The sequence below is a fragment of the Patiria miniata genome, unplaced genomic scaffold, assembly GCF_015706575.1.
Source record: "Patiria miniata isolate m_02_andy unplaced genomic scaffold, ASM1570657v1 HiC_scaffold_9, whole genome shotgun sequence".
Classification (NCBI taxonomy): Eukaryota; Metazoa; Echinodermata; class Asteroidea; order Valvatida; family Asterinidae; genus Patiria; species Patiria miniata.
In genome coordinates, this window is record NW_024037076.1 from 26,320,345 (window position 1) to 26,331,361 (window position 11,017).

Genomic DNA, 11,017 nt, shown 5'->3' on the forward strand with positions numbered 1-11,017 from the left:
GCTTTATCCAGGGAACTTGCCTGGTATGGTTATGAAACACAGCTTCATACAATGGATGAAAGACGAACGGGCGTTTGTTTCTCTGGATCTATACCTTTTACTTCGTCGGTGGTCACGTGAAACGCCTACGCAATGTTACCGATATACGGGAGTAAATTCCCGTTGTGGAAAACTATATACATTATGAACTGCATGTCACTTACCTATACACCTGCATGTCACCATAACACCCACACCCATACTGAAATTTGTATCCTTGTGGAGTTATGTCTTTGTTTTCGTGTACTAAAATTTTAGAGTTTGAAAGTGTAGTCTCCACTGTGCAATTTCTATAGGTCTCCACAAGGTTATCACGAAAAAGATATATGGATTTTACTCAAAAACTAGGAATTTCCGAGGTGTGTTGATGCGTCGCAAATTGGAGTAATTTATGTAAGGGATATTAAGTCCGAATTTCAGCCCAGGAAATTGATTCTGGTTAAAGTAGGAGCATTTTGAAACTACACTTTCAAATTCTAAAACTTTAGTACACGAGAACAGAGAAATGAATCCACGTGGATACAAATTTCAGAAAATGCACAATTCTATTCGGTCAAGTCCGGTTTACATTGAGAGCGCCCCCTAGTGTCAGATAACCCCTTCCTCCACGTTCGCGCGCGCGCTCTCGCCGATGGCTCGTGGGGCCGGGCCGGGGAGAAATCTGTTATCAAAATAAAAAAAAAGTTGGGTTTGTCCAACCTCCTCCGAAGTGATAACAATCTGAATCATGGCACCTGGTGTACATGTGCTGTAATTTTCAAGAAAAGTGGAATTTCAAAGGATGGTCGGCCGACCATCATTGAAAAAAACTGTTTTTTTCTTCTTCAAATATTACCCCAATTTAATTTTTAGCAATGGATGGATTTGGGTGTTAGTATTTTATAGCAAATATTGTTACACTGACCTGTTTAAAGTTTTGTGTTCATAGATGTTGGAAAAAAATGTCTGGTTCTCTGGCCCCACTTCATATGAAACGGCGCAATTTATAGACATCGGAGAATATTGTAAGGTCAGGAAACCAGTCCAGCTGGTTTGCACATCCATTCACAGATCTGTAACCGATTGCAAACAAGATGTGGACTAACTAAATTTGGTAAATTGGGGCAATATTTGAAGAAAACCCCCAGTTTTTTTCAATGATGGTCGGCCGACCATCGTTTCAAATTGATACAAAAATTCCACTCTTCTTGAAAATAGCAGCACATATATTATGTACACCAGATGCCATGATTCAAATTGTTATCACTTCGGGGAGGTTGGACAAACCGAACTCACCCTTTTAAATAATGACTTCAAGTCGCTGACCAGAAATGTACTTTCTATAATTTTCATGTTATACCTCCTTGTATAAACGCACCCCCTTGTTCTTACAACTTGCCGTTTATGGTACGAATTAAGAGCAAAACCAACATGCGATTTGCCGCTTCTCAAAGTTTAGTGTAAGCCTTTCACTGTTGAGGATGCAATTGTCTTGTAATTAGCCGCGAACGCCAATCTGCAACAGCAATGCGACATATTATTATAGCTGTATATAGGCCTACCACTCCTACAATCCCTCAGCAACTCGCACAAAACTCTTCGTTTGCTCAGTCAGGTCTTCCGCTGCTAATTAAAGTAAAACCAATCGACCGATGCGAGCGCAGTAATTACTGTATGACGTCAATTTGACTCAATGATTTCCGGGTTGTTATTAGATGTATTTACATGTGAATACGTTCGAATCTTACAGTGGCTTGCACTCCATCAGAAAGGGATTTCGGTTCGTCGACCGATGTTGACATGGCAAAACTGTTTCCGGAAAAAAAAACATATTTCCAGGACAAACGAGGGGCTGAAACTTCTCACAAGCATAATACATCAACATCGTGGCTGGCAAATTTTGCACTGTGCATTTTGACTTTATTCATGTGAACTATACGAAACAAAATGGTGTATGGTCTCAGCCATCCAGTATATATTACATTATGTATAAAGATGAAATATCAAATGAATCTTTTCCTGGAGCTTTTCGAAACAAAGCATGACGTTAAGATCGAGACCTAATTAGTTATCGAATTAACCTCGCCAATCAAAAACGTGATCTAACCATCCAGTCAACCATTATATAATCGTTTCACACACACATAATTGTTTCGAATGTTTTAAGTGTGCAACACACGATATTTAACTAATGTTTTCTATATTACACGGATGTGATGCTTAAAACACTTAAATATCACAATAGCGTTGAAGGCTATACAATATATTTTGGCGACTAATTACATTTATAAATATCATCTTTTAAAGGATTTGGTCGTATTTAGTACATGTATGAATAACTTGGATTATAATGATAAAATTGCAACCATCCAATGACTGTCACCGTTACGGCGCTATAGGCTAAACACAACGACTGTGCTCTATGTATCACACATCACAAGGGGGGTGCGTTCGATTACTTCCCCCGCGCTTACTCGTGCAAGCGCGACAGCATTTGATTTACCTCTCACGTGACTTCTCGCGCTTACTCGAGCCTGGCCCAAGTAACTGACTCGCCGAGCCACCGGTTACTTGGGTAAGTATCCCATAAGGCCATGCAATAAACATGGCTGCCAACGTGACGTCCCGCGGGCGCCTCAGGCCGTGTCCGAAACGAACTTCAGAGCTACGGCTACGTCAGCGCATCCCCGCGTATTTTCAATGGGCGTGGACCTAGACCTAGCTCTAGACAGTTGATTCGGAGGCAGCCTGTGTCATGTCAAAGTTCAACTTTCCAGCTCTTGCTCGAAACTTTACCCGAAACCGTTCGTTTATTTAGCTTCACTGCGCATGTCTGTCATCACGCGAGGAGCCAGGCGCGAGTACGCTAGGGGAAGTAATCGAACGCACTCAAAGTGCACAGTGATCCGTGAGCCTCAGATTAATGTTCTCAAGAAACTCAGAGATGTTAATGGCTTTCGGTGAAAGAACATTAAATCAATGTTGGCATTATTTAGATGTGAAACAAGGTGAGCGTAGCGCATGTATATACGCTACGACAAAAACATTTAAAAGAGACATAGCATAATTTAATTATCTTGTGCGCATAAGGTTTGTGGACAACATAATGCATTTTATATTGTACTGATTCATTTCAATGATACATAGTTAGTACATAAAAATACATTACAAACCATTTATTGGTAAATCAACTTGATCTGAGATCGAAGGTAAACAATCCAACTTTGTTCGATTCCTACGGGCGTCATCAGTGTAGATACTCCCCACGAAGCAAACATTGGTTTTTTTTTCGATTCTAGATTTTGATTTGAGTATTTCTTGCTTCCATTTCCCCCTCGTTTATCTAAGGGTACGAGTTATAATGTTACACATTCATACAAACGCAATAATTGATTGATTGCATGCAGATGTTGTTATCCTAGACATTGTGAATCTGAATACAGAGCGTAATTGCCATATTGCGTGATTAATGTAATCATTTAAAGATAACATTATTATACTCAAACCTTTGTGTACTTTCTATCATTAAGCCCTATACAGGGCTGCATAAACAGCTGTACGTACTATATATATTTACCAGTGGTTTCTTTTGCGTAATGCGTATGCAGTGTGTCTAAATTGCGAAGGATCAGGATACGCAGGGGGGTGGGGGGGGGGGTCTCATGAGTGTACGTATTTATGAATATACATTCATAAATACCTCAGACAGTTTAGCTATTCCTATTGGTCGAGAGCCCGTCACGTGGCCGGTCTTAAACGGATGATAAAGACATGGCTAGCTGGTCTTAAACATTAATCTCCATATACACAGACTGGATAGGACATCGCGCTGTGTTTGTGCACGAATGCGCGGCCGAACAATGGCGGCGCGTTTACTGTCAGACGGGTAAACGCGCATTGTGCTTTCACTTTGTTTACTTTGGAAAATGGATTGTTTAGTGAAATTTTTCTTACAGGAGGGAGTTCAAGCGCTCCTCCAAAACAATCTTTAAAAAAACCCTGAACGATGAAGAGTTACCCTTCAAACAGCTTTTCCACACTTTCTTGATATACACTTTCTTATTATGCATTTTCGAAATTCAAGAACCCCCCATTTCCTTTTCCCTTATTTTTCTGAAATCCCTTCTCCTCCCAAAAATGATTGTAAGTGAATTGCCATTTCATTTTTGGCACATTGGTCATTAGAGCACACTGAATTACTCCATCAACGAAATGAATAATTGTATTAATAATATGCTGAAATGACATCATATTTTTAACTGAACACTCACACGAGAAATTGTATGGAGATTCATTCAAATGATTGATATATTTATTAAAAAACCTGAACATGAACCAATTACAATCTAAAAGGTAAAAAAACTTTAATTTTACAAAGTAATCAGTAAAAACTTCTTCCCGTCCCTAGATTGATCAGGGAATGACATCGTTTACCTCTTTGTGATATTGTGTGAAAGGAGATGAATCACAAACCAAAATAGTACTATACTAATTTTGTCAAAGAATAATTCAAGCTACGCACGGTCTTGCAATTAAATGTTAAGCTATACTTCTGAAAATAAATATAATTACTTGTAAGTGTAATGGGAATCGTTTTTGTGAGCGAATATGACGGTGTTTATGGCTATAGCTAGTAATCTTATATAACGGCGTACACAACATAATTTCAAACCGTAAAAGTACTCATTGCTTTCTTCACCATACAAACTGTCAATAATGTGACAGTCATCTTGGGAGCTTATAAAAATACTTGCGTTGAACTCCACAACTTCTTTCCAAAACCAAAACCAATCAATGTTAACAGTTCCACATCGTAAAAATTGATTAAGTCAAACGCTCAGATGCCTATCACATCACATGTTCCATTCAGTGGATGATACAGTCGATTCCATCCCTCCGTGAAGTTCTCCATTTTCGTCCGGCTCGGTCCTGCAGCTGGTGGTTTTTGCTATATGGCTTTGCTGAAGTTCTTTGTTTGATATGAAGGTCAATCGGCCAGTTGTGCAGTAAGTTAGCATAAACCATCTCCTCGGTTTCTCTTTATAAAGAAAAGAATAGAAACATTTCGGTAGGCGTTAAGCCAAGGCAGACATAATTCAATCAGATTTTGCATATAAAAGTTATTCGAATAAACTATCTTAAACAAGTCAACTTTTGTTCATTGCCATTACCGGGTCAATCATACATGCACGTTTAGGCCTATGTCTTTTAAAGAAAAATGATGCCGACCACTGAGCACTCATGACAGGCCTAGATCGCATGGAATTTGAACAGAATATCTCGCTAGCTACCACACAGGCCCGTCCCCTCAAACTCAGAGCGACATAATTTGCTTTGTCATTCCCATGTTCATATTCCTCCATGCCATGTTGACTTGTATAGGCCTCGTTAAAAAACAACTTACTTGCGAATAATTGTCCTATTCTTCAACGCTCCTTACTTGCCGACTCCAGCAATCCAATGCTGCGCACACCTTGATTATACTCCTCGTCGATTTTGATCAATTTAGATCTCTGTTTCTTTTATTCTTTCAAAAATGACAAAGAAACCGAAGAAAACCCAACTTCTTTTTTTAATCCTCCGTTCGAAAGTGTACACAACTCGAATGCGAAATTGTGTTCTTTACCCTTTTCAAAAAACGCGCGCGCGGACGCACGTTCGTACGCGATGTCCTATCCAGTCTGTGTATATGGAGATCAATGGTCTTAAACACTTTTCCAGTGTCACAATAAAATGTGGACTCCTAAAAATCCAGTGCCTCTTACCGTTTCATTGGTTGAACGTTCACAATCCTCACGTAGGCATGCGCAACACTACCAGCGAGTCAGAATTTTATAGTTCTAAATTCAAAACGCAACGCCCCAGGTGCGTTCTGCGTGACATCGCGCAGAACATGTTACGCGCGCGTCAACCTCCATAAAAGGGTTGTTTACATCTTACTCTCCAGCTGAACACTCCATTATGTTGCTAGAGGGATGTTTCAAAAAGCATGAAGTGAACTTGTTGAACAAAATCGGGATTTTGTGAACGAATTATTTGATATTTTTTTACCGAAAAGGTATTTATTTATTTTTTTTTTTTTACCCTCGCCTCCGGCTCGGGTAATTATCAGCACCCAGACTCTAAGCGGTATTAAACAGAGTGATAAAAACCTCCGGAGCACACATTTATTCCCTTATTAAATTAACAGTAATGTGATTCGCCCTCTCATTTTTTTCAGTTTCTTTTCCCCTTCCCCCCTCTTTTTTTGCTTTTCCGGGGGGGGGGGAGGGGGAGGGGGGAGGGGGGAGGGGGGGGGGGGGGGAGGGGGGGGGGGGGGGAGGGGAGGGGGGGGGGGGCTTGCCCACCCCTCGCTTCGCCCATGAAGCTGACCCTTTTAAATAAATACCATCAATCGATTCAGAATGGTCATTAAAGTCACTTGAAGTACATTTATTTCATGCATATGTGGCCTACACGATAGGCCCGATTCAGCCCATACTATATTGAAAATATACAGAGTCAGTCAGTCAGTCAGTCACTAGTTGGGGGGGGGGGGAGTCAGTCAGGTTCAAAGAGGCTTTAAGCATGACCCTCTTGGACCAGCAGACTATTAAAGCTTCAATTATTCATACGGGTTTTATGTGATATATTTTAAAGCATGTTTTATCTTTCTACTTGTACTCGATCTGTTGCTAATTTTTATGACCCAGTGAGGTTGGACACTTTACTTTATTCCCACGGCACCAGCAACTGGCTGTACTTTACTAGTTCCGACATTTGGCTGAACTCCAGTCGATCCGGTGCCGCTCGGGGACTTGTCGTTAGCCCGCCATTCGCTCACCTGAACATCCCTAGCCAGTTGAATGGCGTACAGCTTGGGCAGGTAGACGCAGAACAGCGTCAGGAAGGAGTTGAGCAGTATGGCAACGCACAGCGTGGCTACCTTCTGCAGAACGGTAGCCGCCGTGATGTAGACGGGCACGGCCGCCATGCCGAAGACCAGAGTGGAGTACACGCTGATGGCGATGAACTTGGACTCGTTGTAGTTGCTGGGTACCTTGCGAGCCTTGAAGGCGTAGTAGCAGCAGACTAGGACTATGAGGAGATTGCAGATCAGAGAAGCCAGGAAGCCGTTGCCGAACTCGCAGAATGCTTCGATGTAGTCGGCCGGAGGGTAGAAGGTTAGCTTAGCTGGCAGTGTGGGACTCGCTAATGTGCCGGCGACAGCAATCACAACCTAGAATCAAAGAACAACGTCACATTACTCACATGTGAAAATAGAAACACGTTATTAAGTCGATTGTTTTTTTCTTGAAAGGAATGCAAACCATTTTCAAATTAGTGGGGCAGATATGGGAGATATTTGGGGGAATTGAGCCTTTGATGATACAAGCATGGCATTAGGCACACAGTCAGAGTATGTTTAATAAACGATATTCGGCTAGGGGCATCGCAGATTTGTCATGTGAAAAAAGGTCAAATAACAACCGATGGCAGCCATTTTGAAAATGGCCGCCATCAACCTCGTCCCCAGTGCTTACTTTATTTCCAACCTCGTTTCCAATGGTAAGCCACGGATAGGAAATTTGTCTTCCTGTATCCTGATTCGATACCGCAATTGGAAAGAAATGGATTTATATCACGGTGTAGTGTAATTATTTCCAACGTGCATTACGTGTTTTCATGTTCATTGTAATAATTACGTCCACACCTTCTTGAAAATAATCATTTCCTTTCCAATTTTTTCATATTTATATGAAATGTGATACTGCGTATTGTCTGGATAACATTGCAACATTTTAATTGTGAAAAAACGTGTGATAATCTACCGTCTTAAAATGTTTTGTCGTGGTCATGTGCAGCTGCTTTTCAAGGATGTTTATGTTTTTTAATGCTTGAATAAGCGAACGTTTTAGTGTCGGAAGTATCGACAAGTATATACGCCACGAGAGATTTGTCCAACTTGCCCCACGGGGATTGGTGTAGTGTAGGGCCCCTGTTTAGTTTCGATTAAATTAGAGTCAAGGGTGGTGTTTTTTATTACTAAAATGACCTCTTAAACCTACAGCAGACTTCTCTCAATATAATGAGACTTTTTTTGTAATTTTTGAACAGTTTTTTGGGGTAGAAATTGCGATTTTCCTACGCGGTTTACGGTTGGTGCCTCGCGCATTCACGGTACATCGCGCGGTGAGCGCCATCTTTATTTTCGTGTTGCGTGTTGTCGTTGTCATCGTCATTTTTACCCTCAAATTTCCCTAAAAAATTTCAAAACCCGCCCTTTATCTATGACAAACCTGCGTGTTCTTAAATGTCGCCTACTAGTTTGGTAGGTTAAATAATTTAAAAGTGGATTTTGTTCCCTTATAGGAACCGGGCCCGTAGATACACGATCGCGTCCCCGTGCAACTATTGTTCGCCCCTCATCAGATCACAAGACACGTGCAAGACGCCGTCCGGACTACGGATATTTCGCCGTCGGCTTTTGCACAGCGCCATGCGGCCATTACCTACCTGGTGAGTACATTTTGTGTACATACGACTGTAAAACCCATATATTTCTATAAAATAAAGAAGTTTAATTTATCACTATACTGGGTTTAAAGTGGATATCCAACAAAAACTCCCATGGTTTTTAAAGGGCCCCATGCATGACATGAATTCTGTGCAGTTTTCTACTCCTCTTTTTTTTTAAAGAATAAAATATCCAAGTAGTTTTTCATCAGAAGTAGATGGAATTAATTGCACAGTGGGCTTACAGTGACATGTTTCATTGTTTAAAGCCCCATTGGAGAGGATGATAAAACCACTTCTTTTAACATATTGACATTTTCTCGCCAACCCGGTGTGCTGTTTTCGTGATTTTTTTCAGTATTTGAAAGAAAATAATTTTCAGCTTTATTCTGATATCCAAAACATAAAATTTCACAGAACACGTTTTTGAAAAAAAGGCAAATGTTTCAGGGTTGCGTTTTGTTTGGGTCACCGTGTATAAAGAAAAAAAATGACCTACCATTGCTGCAAAGAGGCCCAGTACAATTGTGAGCTGACTACGAGGGCCAATAGAACGAGGGGGCTTGTTGGACTTCTTGCCGGCGTCGAAGATCCTGTAGATCCGGTTGACCTTCAGCAGAGTCGGTGCGTACGTCAGGGTGAAACACAAGGCGACGATGATCTCCGAGGCACGGCACGAGACAGCTGTAGGTGGTATGAGAAGCGGGAATGGAGCAAGGAAGGCTAGAGTGAGCCCCAAGATGTTGATGCTGCTCAGCTCACGGCTGGCGGCTTTGATCAGCACGTGGTGCCGGTAGTGGAAGAGTCCCAGCGCTGCAAGAAGGGACAGGACCAGTCCGAGGCCTGAAAGGATCAGGATGGAAACCACGGTGGGCTCGCTCCAACTTGGAGGCGTCGGCACAATCGGACGGCAAACTTGAAAACTAGCATCCGGCCACTCATCCACTGGGCATTGTTCGCATAGGTTGTTTTGAACAATGGCGTTGTTTGGACATTGCTGACAACCGAAGCAGCATTTTTCCTCCAACGGTACCTCGATGTGACCCGATGTGCAGATCTCTCGGCATAGCGAGGCAGGAGGGTCTCGTGACCCTCCGACCCACTGAATAGCCGATAAATTCACGTCAAGTCGTCTGTCCTCTGATGCCTCCCATTCTCCAAGTCTAACCTCTTGAAAGACATCGTCTTGGAACTGGTAGTTCAGTATTTTGTACTTTCCGCCGGGATTACCGTTTACATCGAACACGTACTTCCCGGCAAGTCCCTCGAATCGAACACCCAGTAAGTAGGGTAGAAAATCCTGTCCCGTTATAGCCTGGATCGTGGAATTACAGTCGGTGGTGTCGTTACATCGATCGCGCAACAAGTCTTGCAGGCCGTACGCGAATGCATAAACAGCATCCATCAAAAAATTGTCATTGCCGTGAAGTGGTATCGGACAAAAAGCGATATCGGAGCACTGATTGTCCTTCATCCATTTATCCCTGAAACCCTGGAACCACGAGGAGAAAGTTACGTTTCTTGTATGTAAAGAGCGGTAGTATTCTTCGAAACCAGGAATTTGATTGTATTTAAGCTGCACAAAAATGGCACCTTGCAGTGCCCGCAGATCGATGCCAAAGTCATCCCGCAATGTTTTCGGATATGCCCAGCCATCGCTGCCAACAAATGTTAGATTGTGAGGTATACCGAAGAGTTCCTGGATTGTTTTGACGAGGGCGGCTGCAGCTGTGCCCGCAATAATGACCACAACTCGCACTTTGGGGAAGGTAGACAATCTACCCACGGCGTCGTAGAACTCTGCCGCAGGTCCCGGATGCCGAACGGGAACGGAAAAAGCGACACATATGCCGTGCAGTTCTGCGAGGTCTAGCAAGGCCTGAGCTCCGTGAATTCCGTAGGTATTCAACTGGAAATACAGACCGACGTACTTCCATCCAAATCGTAGAAGAATATCGGCGATGGCCTTTGCCTGAAGGCTGTCCGTAGGGACCGTACGGAGAAAATAGGGGAACCGGCGCTTGTCGCTGAGTTCGTTGCTTGTTGCGAATGGAGAGATGACAGGGATGCGATACAGGCTGGCGGCCTGCGCCGTCGGAATTGAAGTGGCACTCGTTTGAGTTCCTATGATGCAGAAAAGATTCCCGTACTCTGCCGGACTAATCTTGGTGAACTCGACATCTTCCTGGGGTCTCTCGGATGTGCTTGCCAGGCTGAGCGCCGTCCACACCGACAGGGTCTCCGAGTAGCAGTTGTCGCGAATGTCGTAGCCGATGGTGATATTCGGCAAGAGATCGGTGCGATTGTTGATCTCTTCGATGGCGAACCAAAACAAGGCAGCCAGCTCGTTGCCCCAAGGAAAGAGCCCGCCGCTGCACGGAGGCCCGGATGACCATCCGTGCATTGGCAATGATGCCCCAAGGATGACATCCCCAGGGCTAGTCAGGCTAACATGAGCAGCATCTGGTATGCTACCCCCTGCCGATGGCCCAGCTGCCACCAT

General features: G+C 43.0%; 1 protein-coding gene across 1 annotated transcript; it reads right to left on the reverse strand.

Moving 5' to 3' along the window:
• Positions 1–6,724: 6,724 nt before the first annotated feature.
• LOC119720979 (metabotropic glutamate receptor 1-like) lies at positions 6,725–11,017 on the reverse strand. The gene is made up of 2 exons (XM_038190844.1): positions 9,014–11,017; positions 6,725–7,237 (listed from the first exon to the last, which is right to left on the reverse strand). Exons 1-2 carry the CDS (start codon positions 11,015–11,017, stop codon positions 6,725–6,727), a joined length of 2,517 nt encoding a protein of 838 aa, XP_038046772.1.